A 20,559-nucleotide genomic window follows, 5' to 3' on the forward strand; every position below is an offset into this window, starting at 1 on the left:
CGAAAACGAGAATTTTTATTGGACAAATTTAGGTAGGTCCCTCCCTATTTAGTTCCGTTTCAGAAACGTTTTGCAACAGAATGTGGCTTAACTTGCAGGAAAACAACTACCGGTGGATTGTACTGTTAGTAGCTAGGTGGGACTCGTTGAGATAAACAACTAGAGGAAAGGTTGGTTTGCGCAACGGGGACTTTAAAAGGTAACCTGGAAGTGATTATCGTGAAATAAGTTATATAATGCAACTTGTTGAGATTCGAGAATACGTATCTGCAACAACATCAAGACTTACCTTGCCCTGACAGCATTGAACTCGCCAGTAGCTTTTCCAAAGACAAGTTGCTGTAATGATAAATGAACAAGTCCCCACAGCACCAGAATAAATACAGTCACCAGTGCGACTCCGACGCCTTCGTGTAGCAGGTAAAAGCTCACTTCGGGTTTCTTTTTCAAGACACTGCATCCGTTGGTTCCGCATTGATCCTCAGGGTCATAATTCCTTTCGGAAACATTGTTTTGCAAGCAGACTTTTATTCTCCTAATATTGGTGCCACTCTGCATCCTTGCCACTGGTACACCTTCAAGCGTCGCTTCGGTGAACACCTGATGGATGACGGCGAGGGGAAACTTCTTTCACTACAAGGAAGTAGACGGTGGTAGAAATAAAATCGAAGTTGCATCAGTTCCCAGTCAATTATAAGTTCTCTGGTCTTATCAATTAGGTATCTATTAGGTATCTTGGTTATGTAGAGAATACTTGTAAATAAGGCCAATACCTGTGCACACAGTCCCGGTGATTTCTTCCCTTCTCAGTTGTCAGTCACTTACAGCCTCCTGATTTCCACCAATCAGCGTGCCCGAATGCATATTTGGACTCTGACCCCTCCCACTCCAGGTCAGAATGAGGGGACTCGTTTAATCTAGCCCAAACGAAAGATGATTGCATTCGTTTTGGAACCGGGCAGCTTCCCAAGCACAAACCAATTTCCCCGTTCAAAGCCAACGGTGAAGTCGGTTCAAGACAAAAGTGACATCATTAAGCACGTGGAGTGATGAGTAGTGTTATGTGTTTCCACGTGCAAAAGTGATTGCTTTTGATTAAACCACATTATCTGCCTTCCCAATGAAATCTAGTTTGAAATACTCAAACATGTTTTATGGAAAAGAGATATTGTATGTTTCTGGACGATGCGCCTTGTTGACAACATGGCCAAGCGCCGCAGATTACTGTTCGATTGGAGAAGGCGGCTCCTCTCTCACCGCTTTTCCCGTTTACGTCATGGGCCATAGACCGGTCATCCCAGCTCAGGATAATCTAATCCGCCCAGTGGCTATCCTTGTCGGCAGATGAAGGCGCAAATTTGACTGCCGACCAAATTTTCAGTGAGTTTTAATCTATATTGAACAAAAATATCAAAGATTTAACTGAGTTACAGTTCATGTAACGAAATCAGTCAATTTAAATAAATAAATTAAACGTTAATCCAGGGGTGCAACTTTCACTGGGGACATGCCCCCACGTTCTGAAATTGCATTTTTGTCCCCTCAGTTTTATAATTGGAATGTGATACAAAACGAGGCAACGGTGTGCTTTAGGACCATGTGGACGCCTCCAAGTGGTTGGGTAGGCTGTTTGGAGTGTTTATCCTGGATGAAAAAAATATATATATTATGTCCCCCCCACTTCTAAAACTAAAGTTGCCACTCCTGCCCTAATCTATGGATTTCATATGACTGGGAATACAGATATGCATCTGTTGGTCCCAGATACCTTTTTTTTTTTTTTTAAATGGGCCTCACAATGGGCTCCATGATCTAATCACAGTATCTCTGTGCATTCAAATTGTCATCAATAAAATGCAATTGTGTTCGTTGTCCAAAGTGTATGCCTGCCCATACCATAACCCCACTGCCACCATGGGGCACTCTGTTCACAATGTTGGCATCAGCAATACACGTTGACAAGACGCCATATGCGGTTGTGAGGCCGGTTGGAGGTACTGCCAAATTATCAAAAACTACATTGGTAGTTAACATTAATTAACATTCATTTCTCTGGCAACAGCTCTGATGGACATTCCTGCAGTCAGCATGCCAATTGCATGCTCCCTCAACTTGAGACATATGTGGCATTGTGTGGTGTGACAAAACTGCAAATTTTAGAGTGGCCTTTTATTGTCCCCAGCACAAGGTGCACCTGTGCTGTTTAATCATCTTCTTGATATGCCACACCTGTCACATGAATGGATTATATTGGTAAAGAAGAAATGCTCACTAACAGGTCCGTAAACAAATTTGAGCACAACTTTTGATAGAAATACGTTTTTTGTGTTTATGAAACATTTCTGGGATATTTTATTTCAGCTCATGAAACATGTACCAACACCTTACATGTTGTGTTTATATTTTTATTCAGTGTAGAGGTGTTATGCATGCATCCGCAATAAACCACAAAGATAATTTATATGATGTGTGTGTGTGCAGCTGTGTGGTGGTGACCAAGAGTTAATAAAGCTCTGGATATAGACACATCTAACTTGTTCTTGCCGGATAGCCTAGCGAGTCAGAACTTTAACAATCAGCATTAAAGCCAATGAATGTTATATTGTTTTTGTGCATCTCTGAGTGATATTCTATCGATTCCTTGAGTAATTTCAGGTTTTCATGTGTATCTGCGTTATTGGCGTTCAAGCAGGCAGAAATCCGTCTGTGTGGTGAGATATCTGGATCCGGTGGAACACGACGATAGGAACGCTTATTTCAAAGAGCACTCCGTACACCACGCCCCAGTGGGCAGAGCTAGGCATGTTGGACTGGGACACGTTTTAATATGGTGAAATGACTCTCATTTTACAATGGGTCCGCCGTGGTTCTGTGTAGCCTATTTATACTAATAAAAATGAGACCAGTGTTTTGCAGTTAATTTCGTCTTTGACTTTATATGTCAAATATCTTTGAGTAGTAAACAGGGAAACAACGAGTCCCAGACAGTTCACAAAAGAATATACCAGAGGGTGACATTGTTTACTAGGCTACTTAAATTATCAGGATCATCTGGTTACCACCAGTGTTTGGAATACATTGAGTTCGTTGATAGGACACATTTTCACACACAGATTTTTGGGCCAAAGGTCCGCAGTGGGTCTTTGTAAACTCTGCAATTATATTGGAGATAGATTTATAGCAGTGAATGTAACCTATTAAATTTACTGTTATAGTATTTATAAATAGCCAGGGAAAGTAATTGTTCTCACTTTATGGTGGAACATTCATATGTTTCTGCTTGACTGTTGTGCTCTTTACCTGAATTGAGAGGATTTTCTTGTGATCACAACCAAACTACATATTTTGCTCAAATAGAGAGAGAATTAAATTGTGTTTTCTTTGAAAAGATGGGCCTGGCTGAGAATTTAACTTTCCGTTTTTTTCCCGAGTGTAGCGCTGTTTACTGCACGTTTTGGGAATATCTTATAACCAGACTTTTTTTTACTCAACTAGAGAATGAAATAAATGGTGTTTCTTTAAAAAGATGGGCCTGGCTGACATGGACTGTTTCCTCACCTTATTCTCCTTGTGGTTATCCATGGTCGCTGGTTATTTACCAGGTAACAACAAGTGAAAACGGAACAAGGACTAAAGCACTAGACTCCTTATTTTACTCAGATTGAATTAAATTAAAGGTGTAAGCATTTAACAATGCAATGCAATATCCATGAGCGGGATGGACAATTGGTATGCGGCCATTGATTTCAGGTAGCTTCATCAACAGATGGATTGTGTCCCAAATTGCACCGTGTTCCCTATACAGTACATTCGGACAATATTCAGACCCCTTGACTTTTTCCTCATCTTGTTACGTTACAGCCTTATTCTAAAATTGATTAAATCGTTTCCCCCCCCTCAATTTACACACAATACCCCATAATGACAAAGCAAAAACAGTTTAGACATTTTAGCAAATTTGTTCAAAATAAAAACTTAAATATCTTATTTACATAAGTATTCAGACCCTTGATTCAATACTTTGTTGAAGCGCCTTTGGCAGTGATTACAGCCTTGAGTCTTCTTGGGTATGACGGTACAAGCTTTGCACACCTGTATTTGGAGAGTTTCTCCCATTCTTCTCTGCAGATCCTCTCAAGATCTGTCAGGTTGGATGGGGAGTGTCGCTGCACAGCTATTTTCAGATCTCTCCAGAGATGTTCGATCGGGTTCAAGTCCGGGCTCTGGCTGGGCCACTCAAGGACAATCAGAGACGTGTCCCCAAGCCACCCCTGTGTTGTCTTGGCTGTGTGCTTGTGGTCGTTGTCCATAAAGTCCCAAAGTTATTTTCGGCCATAAGAGACATAAGAGACAACATTATGTAGACCTGTTGTTTTTCAACTCTTAATGATCAGCTATGAAAAGCCAACTGAAAATTATTCATGATTATTATTTGACCATGCTTGTCACTTATGAACATTTTTGAACATCTTGGCATAGTTCTGTTATAATCTCCACCCGGCACAGCCAGAAGAGGACTGGCCACCCCTCATAGCCTGGTTCCTCTCTAGGTTTCTTCTTAGGTTTTGGCCTTTCTAGGGAGTTTTTCCTAGCCACCGTGCTTCTACACCTGCATTCTAGCTGTTTGGGGTTTTAGGCTGGGTTTCTGTACAGCACTTCGAGATATTATCTGATGTACGAAGGGCTATATAAAATAAAATTGATTGATTGATTGATTATGTACAAAATAAGTAAAAAAATAACTTACAAACAACGCTAAGAAACAAACAAAAAAACTATTGGTTGGGAATGCGTAAAACATCAGCCTTCTCCAGCGCCATCATGATGCTGCCACTACCATGCTTCACTGTAGTGATGGTGTCAGGTTTCCTCCAGACGTGACGCTTGGCATTCAAGAATCTTGTTCCTCATGGTCTGAGAGTCCTGGCAATCCATCTGGCCCCGCGGCCTCGTGAATGTTGACCTGTTTAAAGGTCTTACTCACATCGGCTGCGGAGAGTGTGATCACACAGTCGTCCGGAACAGCTGATGCTCTCATGCATGTCCCAGTGTTACTTGCCTCGAAGCAAGCATAGAAGTTATTTAGCTCATCTGGTAGGCTCGCGTCACTGGGCAGCTCTCGGCTGTGCTTCACTTTGTAATCTAATAGTTTACAGGCCCTGCTACATCCGACGAGCGTCGGAGCCGGTGTAGTACGATTCAATCTTAGTTGCGTATTGACGCGTTGCCTGTTTGATGGTTCGTCAGAGGGCATAGCGGGATTTCTTATAAGCTTCCGGGTTAGAGTCCCGCTCCTTGAAAGTGGCAGCTCTACCCTTTAGCTCAGTATGAATGTTGCCTGTAATCCATGGCTTCTGGTTGGGGTATGTACGTACAGTCACTGTGGGGACGACGTCCCCGATGCACCCATCGATAAAGCCAGTGACTGATGTGGTGTACTCCTCAATGTCATTGGAAGAATCCCGGAACATATTCCAGTCTGCACCAGCAAAATAATCCTGCAGTTTAGCATCTGCTTCATCTGACCACTTTTTCATAGACCGAGACACTGGTGCTTCCTGCTTTAATTTTTGCTTTTAACTTCTACTTCGTCACAATCCCGGATCCGGGAGCACCCCCATCAGTAAAAAAGCTGACTAGCATAGCCTAGCATAGCGTCACAAGTAAATACTAGCATCTAAATATCATTAAATCACAAGTCCAAGACACCAGATGAAAGATTCACAAGATGTGTATCCAGCCATCATTTCTGACTTTTAAAATGTTTTACAGGGAAGACACTATGTATTTCTATTAGCTAACCACGATAGCAAAAGACAACTTTTTTTTCTCCACCATTTTTTCCTGCATAGGTAGCTATCACAATTTCGACCAAATAAAGATATAAATAGTCACTAACCAAGAAACAACTTCATCAGATGACAGTCTGATAACATATTTATTGTATAGCATATGTTTTGTTAGAAAAATTTGTATATTTGTTACGGTAGTCCTCCTTCTCTTCAACCGAAGAGGAGGAGTAGTGATTGAACCAAGGCGCAGCGGGTTGTGATGACATATTTATTTACAGAAAAGACGAAAACACGAACTTGACTATAAACTAACAAAACAACAAAACGGAGTAGACAAACCTGGACATGCGAACATAAATAAAACGCAGAACTCACGAACAGGAAAATGACTACACAAAAGACCGAACTTACAAACAAACCGAACAGTCCCGTATGGTGCGACAAACACTGACACAGGAGACAACCACCCATAACAAACACTGTGAAACAACCTACCTAAATATGACTCTCAATTCGAGGAACGCCAAACACCTGCCTCTAATTGAGAGCCATACCAGGCAACCCTAAACCAACATAGAAACAGACAACATAGAATGCCCACCCAAACTCACGTCCTGACCAACTAACACATACAACAAACTAACAGAAATAGGTCAGGAACGTGACAATATTTCAGGTATAAATCATAGTTTTACATTGCAGTCACCATCACAACTCTCACCAAAGCAACTAGAATAACTACAGAGACCAACGTGAATTACCTAAATACTCATCATAAAACATTTATGAAAAATACACAGCGTACAGCAAATGAAAGACAAAGATCTTGTGAATCCAGCCAATATTTCAGAATTTTTAAGTGTTTTACAGCGAAAACACAATATAGCATTATATTAGCTTACTACAATAGCCAACCACACAACAGCATTGATTCAAGCCAACAATAGCGATAACGAATAAACCAGCAAAAGATATTAATCTTTTCACTAACCTTCTTAAACTTCTTCAGATGACAGTCCTATAACATCATATTACACAATACATATAGAGTTTGTTCGAAAATGTGGCACAAATCGTGGTTATACAATGAGAATAGTAGCCAAGCTGCCAACAAAATGTCGGGAGAAATCTTGGGAGAGGCACCTAATCTAATCAGTAACTAATCATAAACTTGACTAAAAAATACAGGTTGGACAGCAAATGAAAGATACGTTAGTTCTTAATGCAACCGCTGTGTTAGATTTTTAAAATTAACGTTACTACGTCATACAGTGTGCGTTAAAGCGAGACCGCACCGAAATTAATAACATCAAAAATAATTCTTACTTTTTGATGAGCTCCCATCAGAATCTTGGGCAAGTTGTCCTTTGTCCAGAGGAATCGTTGCTCGGTTGTAGATTGTCGCCTTCAACTTTGGAATTAGCAGTAAACATTAGCCATGTGGCGAAGACGTGTCCAAATCACTATAACGCAGCACTAAGAAATATCCGAAAATCGCAATATACTGATATAAACTGATAACTCGGTTTAAAATAACAACATTATGATGTCTTTAACACCTATATCGAATAAAATCAGAGCCGGATATATCTAAGGCCTATAACGGGAGCTTTCCAGAACGCAATCCTGAGGTCTGTCTTGCGTCAAGGCGAATGTTGAAAAGACTGCACCCCACGTTCCAAGCCCATTTATATGGCCTCAGATCTGCCTAGCAACTCCATTCCAATTCTCACTATTTGCTGACATCTAGGGGAAGGCGTATGCAGTGCATCTCGACCAATAGAAGACATGCAAATTAATAAACTGACCCCAGAACAGCCTGCCTGATTTCAGATTTCTCACTTCCTCACAGGAAAATTGCTCCAACTTGAGTTCTGTTTCACTCACAGATATAATTCAAACGGTTTTAGAAACTAGAGAGTGCTTTCTATCCAATAGTAATAATAATATGCATATTGTACGAGCAAGAATTGAGTACGAGGCAGTTTAATTTGGGAACAAAAATTTTTACAAAGTGAAAACAGCACCCCCTATTGAGAAAAGGTTTTAAACAAGAATCAGGAGGATAGAATTGTGGACAGATTTGCCAAATGGAGGACGAGGGAGAGCTTTGTACACGTCTCTGTGTGTGGAGTAAAGGTGGTCCAGAATTTTTTCCCCTCTGGTTGCACATTTAACATGCTGATAGAAATGAGGTAAAACTGATTTAAGTTTCCCTCCATTAATGTCGCCGGCCACTAGGAGCGCCGCCTCTGGATGAGCGTTTTCCTGTTTGCTTATGCCGGAATACAGCTCATTGAGTGCAGTTTTAGTGCCAGCATCGGTCTGTGGAGGTATGTAGACAGTTACGAAAAATACAGTTGAAAACTCTCTAGGAAGATAGTGTGGTCTACAGCTCATCATGAGATACTCTACCTCAGGCGAGCAAAACCTCAAGACTTCCTTAGATATTGTGCACCAGCTGTTGTTTACATAAATACATAGGCCCCCATCCCGTGTCTTACCAGATGCTGCTGTTCTGTCCTGCCGATAGAGTGTATAACCCGCCAGCTGTATGTTCCTAATGTTGTCATTCAGCCACGACTCGGTGAAACATAAGATATTACAGTTTTTAATGTCCCGTTGGTAGGATAAACATGCTTTCAGTTCATCCCATTTATTTGCCTGATACTCACACGGCACCCCGATCTCCTTCCACAAATTCTCTGTTTCCTTCTCCAGCGAATAACAGGGATCTGGGCCTGGTCGGGTGTCTGTATTATATCCCTCCCATCAGACTCATTGAAGAAGAACTCCTTGTCCAGTTTGAGGTGAGCAATCGCAGCTCTGATGTCCAGAAGCTCTTTTCAGTCATAAGAGACAATAGCAGCAACATTATGTACTAAACAAGTTACGAACAACGCGAAAAAAACAAACAAAATAGCAAGGATGGTTAAGACCCAATACGACGGCAGCCAGGGAGGCAACAACAGGCAGGAAGCATGTAGAGAGGGGCCAGGTAGGATTGGGCCAGGGTGCCCTCAGTCACAGCCCAAGAGCCTCAGGCCCTCTGGAAGAGGAGACAGAGAAAAGACAAGGGTTAGTGAGAGCATGGCTAAGACCATAGTACACCACATGCACTGGAGGTAAAGAATCATCAATAGTGTTGCTCTGGACATTGGATAATCTGACTAACACACACACTTGTTTGACCTCGCTCTGATACTGTAGGCCTACTTATGTTACTTTTTGGAGTCAATTCAGGAAGCATTCAATGTCCTGCGTTTGTATAAACCACTTCTTGTTACCTGGTAAATAACCAGCAACCATGGATAACCACAAGCAGAGGCGATTTTAGCATTTAACTATTGGTGGGGCAAAAAATTAAAATGTGGCATGCATGCCAGCAAAGCCACTATACAACACTAAACAACACACGAATTGCAATATAATGGTGCCAAACGGTGCCCACAAACTGTTAGGGCCTACATTAAGCTGTCCCAACAGCAGTCACAACACCTTACCACTGTTACACCTTGCTATCAGCGGAGCCTTGTCTGGCAGCGAAACAGTTCATTCAGCCTCATTTACTGCCTTTAAAAAAAACATAGCTGATATGGCTGACTTGCTTAAACAAATGTAGTTTCTACTGACAATTGAGATGTACAAACTATAGCATAAGGGGACGACAAGCGGATAAGAGGCAATCCGTAATTTAGATTAAGACATTAATGAGCGAGCGACGACGGACGTAGTCAATATAACTATTTGTTCAGCACTTTTGAAATGTACAGAAACATAATTCAGAACATGGGCCATTCTTACAGTATTCTCTCTGTATTCCAAGTCAGAACTGTAGGATAAATAAAGGGGGCATACAAGCAGACAATGAAAGCTCTTACAATATTCGATGATTACAGTTCTCTAAAACAGGTTATAGGCTACATGTGCACCACCAAGCTAGAATAGAAGGCGAAATGAAGAGGTGAAACTAGACCAAATTATTAGGGTGAGGCATATTGAACGCCGTTTGGGTCTTTGCGTGTCAAAAAAGATACGTCAAATAACACTATTTGACTCGTTATATAAGCTTTTAATTTGACACGTCAAATAACACAATTCTATTATAGAATGTTGTGTGTGCTGAATTTGCAGGTGCAAGCCAAGCGCCACCACTACTATCAGTAGCACTGTCAAAGCTGTACAGAAAATGTCTGCAAACAATCACACACCGGCTACTAATAGCTTAATACACAACATTCACTTAATATTACTTTCTTAGCTACCGTATACATATCTCCATGGCATATTACATCATTTATGCAGCAGCATACAAGACATTTTTGGACTCACCTTGCTCACTTAAACAGGACGGTGACGCGGCGGTCCGTTGTGGGCAAATTCTGTCATCAAACTTTGTCATCAAAGTCTGGCATTCTCTGGATTTATGGTGGGAATTTCGGGGGAAAAACACACAGCCACTCCACTGAATAGCAGGCTAGGGATTGCTTTGCTATGCTTGAAGTTAGCCACTGATTACTTCCAAACCCCTCATTGTTGAATTAGCAATTTTCAGCTTGTTGTGTAATGGGTATGTCCAGTGGCCGATGAGAACCAATACGTTTTATCTATAAATTCTCTTCATTCTTTCTCTTCATGTGACAAGGATAAAAAAGGATTTGCCTTTAGACTGTAGACAATGATTCATGATGATGACTGCTAGCTAAGATTTTGAAAGTAAGATGTTGACAACCTGCCCCACCTGCCCTGAATGACATGTCGCCACTGGCCAGGTCAGAATCCGGCGATATAAAAGATCATGTGAAAACAGCTAGCAGGAGCTCATCTGAGTGGTCGCTGTGAATGCCCTCACCCACTAGTACTTAAAGGAAAAATCCACCCAAAACAACTCATTCCTTTAATTTACAGTGTTAAATAGAGCTAAAATGTGAGATATTTTTTTGTGAACAAATGTTTCATTTTGGTGTTATAATAAGATTGGTAGAAACATGAAAAATCGTTGTCGAAATCTGTTCAAGTCGACTACAAAATCCACAATGCAATGCTCTCTCTATGGGCTAGCAAGCTAGCAAGCAAGGAAACGTAGCCACACACAATATCAAAGACATTATCAGCATGTAAAGTAACTAGTTAGCTGTAATATCGCCTAAACAAACTGCACTATCAATTTAGGAATCTACAATCTCACCAGGTTCAACCTGCAGATAGATGTCTTCTATGGTAGAATGGCGTTCGCAACAATTGATGTACATTCCGCCACTTACTGTGCGGGTAGATAATAAGGATCCCAAAAAAGGAAATAATGTGGGGAAAAATAAGTAGAATATCATACAAACTATCAAAAACGAAATTAACTAAACTAAATCAACCTGCTTTTCTGTAAAAAAACTAAAACAAATTCTAATCAGGTCCCTACACAGGCTCAGAAGACTCCTCTGAGGGTGGGACATTTCCTAGCGACAATAGTTCTTGCAGTGCTTCTGCCGCGAAGTCTTGGAGCCCAAAAAACTTCTTGACCTCAGATATAATGATGTCCAGCTTCTTGGACTTCTTAGACACAATTAATCACTGTGGTTATAAATGGCACAACATCCACCTTCACAATGAGTGTATTCAGATAACCTGATTGACTTAAAACACCAGCAACTGGTTGCAAAGCATCCACCGCTATATCTTCACTCTTCAACCTCTTGCCCCTTCGACTCTCTTCACTGCCTCCACATAGGAGATCAGCTGCACAGTCCTAGTCCTTGACACCTCGACCACCTTCACCCTAAGAGCGTACTCAAGGAAGTCCAGAGTATGGGGAAAAAACGGTCTCCGACTAGGAGAATATGTTTTGAACGGTCCTCCTACTCAAATCTGGCCTCTTTCTAGAGCTCCGACCTGAAGATCACTGACGTCATGATTCAACCTTGTTTTTTCCAGAGTTCCCAGTTGTCTTGAAAGCACCATAAATCCAGAAAAATACAGACTTTGATGACAAAGTTTGATAACTATAATGTATGAAGGTAAGACCCAGATGCAGACCACATCGAATAAACAATAGTTTAATGATCCAATTGGAGCAGGCAATAGACAGGTCAAGGCAGGCAGTGGTCAGTAAACCAGAGGAGAGGCAACAGTACCGGACAGCAAGCAGGATAAGGGTAAGCAGAGGTCAAAAATCCAGCGGGAGTTAAAGGTACCGGTCGGTAGGTAGGGTCAGGGGCAGGCAGAGTGGTCAGGCAGGCGGGCTCAGAGTCAGGACAGGCAAGGGTCAAAACCAGGAGGATGAGGAAAGAGAGACTGGGGAAAAGCAGGAGCTGAGAAACAAGCCGTTGGTTGACTTGACAAACAAGGCAAACTGGCAACAGACAAACAAAGAACACAGGTATAAATACACAGGGGATTAATGGGGAAGATAGGCGACATCTGGAGGGGGGTGGAGACAATCACAAGGACAGGTGAAACAGATCAGGGTGTGACAACAACAAAATTTGCCCACAAGAAGGACCGCCGAGCCACTTTCCTGTTCAAGTGAGCACAGCACAAGAAGGTGAGTCTAAAAATGTATTGTATGCTGCTGCATAAATTATGTAATATGCCAGGGAGATATGTAAACTGTAGCTAAGAAAGTAATATTAAGTGTATGGTGTGTAGTAAGCTGTTAATAGGTCATGTGCCTCACCCTAAAAATTTGGTCCCTTTCCCCCTCAGCTTATTGTTCTGACTTGGTGGTGCACATGTAGCCTATAGCCTGTTTTAGAGAAATGTTATCATTGAATATTGTAAGAGAATATTGTCTGCTTATATGCCCCCTTTATTTATCCTATGGTTCTGACTTAGTGTACAGGGAGAATACTGTAAGAATGGCCCATATTCAGAATTTTGTCGCTGCACATTTCAAAAGTGCTGAACAAATTATATTGACTACGTCCGTCCTAACTCGCTCATTAATGTCTTAATCGGAATTATGGATTGCATCTTATCCGCTCATCGTCCCCTTATGCCATAGTTTGTACTTCTCAATTGTCAGTAGAAACCACATTTGTTTAAGCAAGTCAGCCATATCAGCTATGTTTTTTTAAAGGCAGTAAATGAGGCTGAATGAACTGTTTTGCTGCCAGACAAGGCTCCGCTGCTTGCCAGGTGTAACAGTGGTAAGGTTTCACTACATGGTGCTGAAAAGAAAGCTCTGCCGTTGGGACAGCTTTATGTAGGCCATAACAGTTTGTGGGCACCGTTTATCACCATTATAGTGCAATTATTGTATTGTTTAGTGTTGTGTTGTGTAGTGACTTTGCTGGCATGCATCCCCCCCAAAAGTGGGGAGTTTGCCCCACCAAGATTTACATGCTAAAATCGCCACTGGACCTGGCTACAGTGAAGATTTCCCAGTACCCAAAAGAGGAGTTGTTTCTGCGCCCCAGGATGCAGACGAGTTATCCTGCATTCCTAAGCAGTATGGGTCTGCTTTCACTACCCACAACACACACACACACAAAGCCGTCAAGTCCCAGGAGAAGATGAGCTGCAAGGCCCTACACAACTCTCTCATCGCACAGTAGACCATCCCTACTGCAGGCCTCCTAATAGGTTACCATTGGCTCATAATACCTTATAAAAGCCTAACTACTTATTTTGCAAAATAATGCCTAGCTATCATCAATTCAAGTCAAAGTGTACTGGTCACACAACCAGAATACAGAATGTAAATGTTGCAGTGTAATTATTTTTTAATCCTCAACATAGAAATGCTACCAAAAATGATTTACTGAAACTTGTTACAAATGACGGAGTCACCCATGATTCACCAAACAATATTTTGAAAGAGGAACTAAAGTACTTTAAGCATATGTTTTTGTTTCAGTCTCCTCCATCTCCACTAACCAAAGCTAATTGTATGGATTTTTTTTCTACTAATAATGTAAAATTAACAGCTGTACAGAATGAAACACGTGAAGGCCAAATTACAGAGTAGGAACTTCTTGATGCAAACTAAAGCTTTTAAGTCCGGGAAAACTCCAAGGCTGGATGGCATACCAGTGGCGGTATACCAAACCTTTTTTTATATATATACTCAGAGGACCGTCATTAGCATGTTTTAACCACTCCTATATAAATGGTCGATTATCAGACACTCAACAAGAAGATCTGATTTCATTATTACTGAAACAGGATACAAGTGGTAAATATAACGATCCAGTCCATTACACTTCAGTGTTGTGATGCAAAATGCTTAGCGCATAGAATTAAAAAGTTATTGTCGGATATTATTCATCCTAATCAGACCGTTTTTTTTTACATGGACGATACATTGGAGATAATATAAGACTGGAAATAATAGAACACTATGAAACATCTGTGAAACCAGGCCTGGTATTCATAGCTGACTTTGAAAAGGCCTTTGATAAAGTATGACTGGAATATGAATGCCTGGAATATTTCAATTTTTTAGAATCTCTTACAACATGGGTTAAAGTTATGTTTAGTAACCCTAGGTGTAACATAGTAAATAATGGTTACTTCTCAGAAGGATTTAAACTGTCAAGAGGAGTAAAACAAGGTTGTCCACTATCGGCATATCTATTTATTATGGCCCTCGAAATGTTAGCTGTTAAAATCCAACAATAATATTAAGGGGTTAGAAATTCAGGGCTTAAAAACAAAGTTGTCTTTGTACGATGATAATTCATGTTTTCTTTTAAATCCACAATTTGTATCCCTCCACAGCCTCATGGAGGATCTAGATACTTTTTCTAACCTCTCTGGATTGAAACCAAATTATGTGTGTGTTTAACCTTTATTTAACTAGGCAAGTCAGTTAAAAACATTTTTCTTGACAATGATGGCCTACCCTGGCCAAATCATCCCCGAACCCGGACTACGCTGGGCCAATTGTGCACCTCCCTATGGGACTCCCGACCACGGCCGGTTGTGATACAGTCCTGGATCGAACCATGGTCTGTAGTGAGGCCGCTAGCACTGAGATGCTGTCAGGACCCGGTGTGAGAAACAGTCACTAATAGTCGGCAGAACCCAGAAGATGAGGCAGACACAGCAGTACTAGAGACGGTGGTTTAATCAAGGTAAAAGATCTAAAGGCAAAAAATATAAATCCACAACGTCAAAAGTAAAGCCAAGAGAAAAAATGGATATCCTCCAAAATACAATGAAAATCCACAAAGTGGTAAGAACAGCAGGGAAAAACAAACCTCAAAAGACTAATCAAAAATAAACAAGAACAAAACCAGAGTACCTCTGGAAAATCCAACAAGAGAAATATATGTTCACAGCATGGCTGGGGCTGGGTGCTAACATACAAACACAGAGCAAAGAACTGAGGGACACTAATGGTTTAAATACCTACAAGGAAATGAGGCACAGGTGAAAACAATAATTAGAAGGGGAAAAAAACAAAAGGTTCAAAAAGGCGCAATGGGGACCAAAACCTGAATAGTCCTGGCCAAAACCTGACAGATGCACTGCCTTAGACCGCTGCACCACTCGAGAGTCTATTACATATTGGATCACAAAAAAATACAACCTTTACATTACCATGTAGTTTACCAATAAAATGGACTGACGGGGATGTAGACATACTCTGTACCCATATCCCAAAATAAATAAATGATCTCACGCCCATAAAATGTATAGAAAATAAGCATGGAAAGGAACCAGGAACCATGGAACCATGGAAAGGAAAAAAACAGTATTTTTGTGGAAAAATCATTCTGATTAACTCTTTAGTCATATCCCAGTTTAACTACTTGCTTATGGTCTTGCCTACACCTAGCGACCTGTTTTTTAATTATTATTGTAAGGACAGACGCTGGAGATGAGAAGCAAGTACAGGGAGTGAACATTTAATTAACAATGGATATGAAACAGGACAGGACAGCATCTGGACATGAAAACATTAACGCTGACATGGAGAACCAACGGAGGAACAGACAGATGTAGATGGGGAAATCAACAAGGTGAAGGAGTCCAGGTGAGTCCAATGAGCACAATGAGGGTGACAGCCTGGCACCCTCGAGCGCCAGAGAGGGGAAGCAGGCGTGACAGTACCCCTGGCCTTTTTCTCTTTATTCAGATTACAACCTCTCACTTTCGGTTATTTGAAAATTAAATCACCTACAAAATATCACTATTTTTAAAACAAGCCATAGAAAGTTGGTTGCAATTTCAATTTAATCCACCAGAAAAGACAGAAAAAATAATACAACAAATATTGTGGTTAAACTCAAATATACTAATTGATAAAAAGAGAAACACACTGTTTTTACCACTGGTTTGGTGATGATGAATAGGTGGAGGAATTGCCCTTGAAATTAACTTCCAGTTTACAATTCCAAACATTATTCTTAGATATTTAAAAAAAAAATATTATCTTTGTAAATGATGTCATAAATAGGACTGGTGTCACACATGCAGCTAACAAAAATATATGGAAATGTCTGCTCTACCCAAAATTACAACCAACTAATTGCAGCAATACCGCAAAAATTGAAGAGGCAAGTAGAAGGGGGGAAAAAGTAAGGAATTTGTCTGTCGGCCCTGCATTAAAGGCCAAAATTTGTTTAAAAAATATACCAGTTTCATTTAAGGACCAAAAAATGTACAGCTGTGCCATGTAAATTGCTAAATAGTTAGGAAGAGATTTCCGATGTACCAATTCCATGGCACATGGTTTATGTATGAACTGATACGCCAGATTCAAAACTTAATTTTTCAATTTAAATTATTATACAAAATTCTTGCAATCAATAGAATGTTATTTATATGGGGGATACAACCTTCCCAGCTCTGCAGATTTTGCTGCGAAGAGACAGAGTCATTAGATCATTTATTTTGGCACTGTCCATATATATAGCTTGTTTTTGGTCACAGGTCCAGGAATGGCTGACGCTGCAGATAGCAATACATGGTGATTTGAAAAGTCATAGTCAATCGATGAATAATATAATAATACTTTTAGCAAAATAATGTATCTTTAATTTACAATCTGTAGAAACTATGAGAATAGAAAGGTTCAGAACTTTTTGTGAAGCATCACAGCACAGTTGAAAAATGTATGGCAAATAGAAACCCAATATGGATGGTGTTAAGAGATAGATGTGGGGAGTTGAATGGAGCTGAATTGTGGGACTAATAACAAGAAGATAACAAATGTAAAATATATAGGTTCAGAACTTTTGTGAAACAGCACAGTTAAAAATATATGGCAAATAGAAATCAAACTGGATGGACATCAGAAATAGACGGGAGAGTTGAGGGTAGAGGAAGACCAGGACTAAAAACGAACAAAACTTTGTAAAATAGATTGTGTCTGTAAAATGTACATAGTATGTATAAGCTAGAAGTAGAAGCCTAAGTATTGATGTTCGTTAGTTTACTCCAATTAGGGGAGGAGTGGTAGGGTTAGTGGAAAATAATAAAGGAAAATATATTTTAAAGATAGATATATATATAAGGTACCAGTCAAACGTTTGGACACACCTACTCATTCAAGTTTTTATTTATTTATTTGTATTATCGTCTACATTGTAGAATAATGGTGAAGACGTCAAAACTATGAAATAACACATGGAATCATGTAGTAACCAAAAAAGTGTTCAACAAATCAAAATATATTTTAGATTTTAGATTCTTCAAAGTAGCCACCCTTTGCCTTGATGACAGCTTTGCATTCCCTCATCCAGCTTCATGAGGTAGTCACCTGGAATGCTTTTCCAAAAGTCTTGAAGGAGTTCCAACATATGCTGAGCACTTGTTGGCGGCTTTTCTTTAACTCTGCGGTCCAACAATTTCAAAACCATCTCAATTGGGTTGAGGTCGGGTGATTGTGGAGGCCAGCTCATCTGATGCAGCACTCTATCACTCTCCTTCTTGGTCAAATATCCCTTACACCGTCTGAAGGTGTGTTGGGTCATAGTCCTGATGAAAAACAACTGATATTCCCACTAAGCGCAAACCAGAAGGGATGGCGTATCGCTGCAGCCATGCTGGTTAAGTGTACCTTGAATTCTAAATAAATCACTGACAGTGTCACCAGCAAAGCACCCCCACACCATCACACCTCCTCCATGCTTCACGGTGGGAACCATACATGCGGAGATCATCCGTTCACCTATTTTACATCTCACAAATACACAGCGGTTGGAACCAGAAATCTCAAATTTGGACTCATCAGACCAAAGTACAGATTTCCACCGGTCTAATGTCCATTGCTCGTGTTTCTTTGCCCAAGCAAGTCTCTTCTTATTATTGGTGTCCTTTAGTAGTGGTTTCTTCTTCAACCATGAAGGCCTGATTCACGCAGTCTCCTCTGAACAGTTGATGTTGGGATGTGTCTGTTACTTGAACTCTGTGAGGTGCAATCTGAGGTGCAGTTAATTGCCGATTTCTGGGGCTGGAAACTCTAGTGAACTTATCCTCTGCAGCAGAGGTAACTCCTTTCCTGTGGCGGTCCTCCTGTGCCGGTCCTCATGAGAGACAATTTCATCATAGCGCAATGATGATTTTTGCGACTGCACTTGAAGAAACTTTCAAAGTTCTTGAAATGTTCCTTATTGACCTTCATGTCTTAAAGTAATGATGGACTGTCGTTTCTCTTTGCTTATTTGAGCTGATCTTGCCATAATTTTGACTTGGCCTTTCACCAAATAGGGCTATCCTCTGTATACCACCCCTAGCTTTTCACAACACAACTGATTGCATTAAGAAATTCACGTTTAACAAGACACACCTGTTAATTGAAATGCATTCCAGGTGACTACCTCATGAATCTGGTTGAGAGAATGCCAAGAGTGTGCAAAGCTGTCATCAAGGCAAAGGATGGCTACTTTCAGCTAGGTTTGCAGCCTTCCACCATACATGGCTTGCAGTACTCAGTAGTAGGTTCAAAATCCCCTGCCCTGCTAGGACCTGATTCGGGGGGCCTGCTGTCTCCAGTTCTGAAAGACCCTCCGGCCCTCGCATCTGCGGAACCAGCTGGCCCCTCCGGGACCCAGCTGGCCCCTGCTTCCAGATCCCTGATGAGCCTCGCCCAGGGCTCCCCACCTGTTCCACCATGGAAGTCATCGCTTTCAGCTGTTTTGAAAGAGTCACCAACCTCAGCCGCAGCCAGTGAGCTGCCAACGACAGTTGTAGCTGGTGTGTCACATTCCTCCGCCGTGGCCAGCTGTGACCTCCAGCCGTGGCCAGTCTCCCTTTACCAGCATCCCTTTACCGGCTGAGTTAGAGGATCCTCCGCCACCCCCGTGGCATCCCATGGGGGCGGCCAGACACTGTTCCCACAATGTTGTGCACTCTCCTCACGGGGCGGCCCCTAAGTCCCTTATGTGCACCAGAGCCGGCACCCTCCAGGCACCCATGGTTCTCTAAAGTGACACTGGCTATCAGCTTCCCCTCTAGTATGGCCAAACATACACAAGGACTGAACTCAATCCTGTCTGGTACCTTAGCTGCTCTGCCCCTCTGCCCTGTTTGTCTTGCCGGATAGAACTAGGCGGTTAAGGTCTAAGCCCCCCATTGAGGCCTTGTCCAATGTGTGTATTTCCATAAGAAATCCAGAGGCGGCTGTAAAAAAAAAGACATGCCTGTGCACGTGACTTTCCCCACAGTCCAGTCAGGAGGATTTCTCCACTTCTCAGCTGTCCTGGTTTCCACCAATCAGCGTGCCCGAATGCACATTTGGACTCTGACCCCTCCCACTCCGGGTCAGATTGGCTATCGTTGTCGGCAGATTAAGATGCAAGTTTGGCTGCCAATCAAGTTATCAGTGTGTTTTAATTTGGGAGTGTTGTGCATGCATCCACAATAAACCACCAAGAGTACTTATATGATGTGTAACTGGGTGGTGGTGACCAAGAGATAATAAAGTTAGGATATGGACACATCTCCATTGTTCTTGCCAGACAGACTGTAGTGAGTCAGAACCTTTCTTTTTTATCCCTTATTTTACCAGGTAAGTTGACTGAGAACACCTTTTCATTTACAGCAACAACCTGGGGAATAGTTATGGGATGAATGAACCAATTGTAAATTGGGGATGATTAGGTGGACATGATGGTATGAAGGCCAGATTGGGAATTTCACCAGGACACCGGGGTTACCACTCCTACTCCTACAATAAGTGTAACGAACGTCGTCGGGAGAAGGAGAAGAGGACCAAGGTGCAGCGTGGTAAGTATTCATAATACTTTTAATAAATACGAACACTTGAAAAAAAACAACAAAACGACAAACGAACAGTTCTGCAAGGTGCAATACACAAAACAGAAAACAACTACCCACCAAGCACAGGTGGGAATGAGGCTACCTAAGTATGATTCTCAATCAGAGACAACAATAGACAGCTGCCTCTGATTGAGAACCACACCAGGCCAAACACCTAGAAATACAAAACATAGAACAAAACATAGAATGCCCACCCCAACTCACGCCCTGACTAAACCAAAATAGAGACATAAACAAGGAACTAACGTCAGGGCGTGACAATAAGTGCCATGGGATCTTTAGTGACCAGAGAGAGTAAGGACACCCGTTTAACATCCCATCAAAAAGACAGTACCCTACACAGGGCAATGTCCCCAATCACTGCCCAGGAGCATTTTTTTAGACCAGAGGAAAGGGTGCCTCCTACTGGCCCTCCAACACCACTTCCAGCAACATCTGGTCTCCCATCCAGGGACTGCCCAGGACCAACAATGCTTAGCTTCAGAAGCAAGCCAGCAGTGGGATGCAGGGTGGTATGCTGCTCACCTTTTTATTTTTATTT

At 41.5% G+C, this 20,559-nt stretch overlaps 1 protein-coding gene across 1 annotated transcript in view; it reads right to left on the reverse strand.

The window, feature by feature from the left end:
* LOC129818863 (endoplasmic reticulum metallopeptidase 1-like) overlaps positions 1-923 on the reverse strand; it is a 47,155-nt gene extending 46,232 nt beyond the window's left edge. Inside the window, exons 1-2 of the mRNA XM_055875147.1 lie at positions 774-923; positions 290-633 (exon numbers count right to left, since the gene is read on the reverse strand). Of these exons, the coding sequence (XP_055731122.1) occupies positions 290-558 (269 nt within the window). The 5' untranslated portion in view covers positions 559-633; positions 774-923. The remainder of the gene's footprint in view (positions 1-289; positions 634-773) is intronic.
* Positions 924-20,559: the final 19,636 nt, after the last annotated feature.

This window comes from Salvelinus fontinalis, chromosome 21 (genome assembly GCF_029448725.1).
Source record: "Salvelinus fontinalis isolate EN_2023a chromosome 21, ASM2944872v1, whole genome shotgun sequence".
In the NCBI taxonomy this organism is placed as follows: domain Eukaryota; kingdom Metazoa; phylum Chordata; class Actinopteri; order Salmoniformes; family Salmonidae; genus Salvelinus; species Salvelinus fontinalis.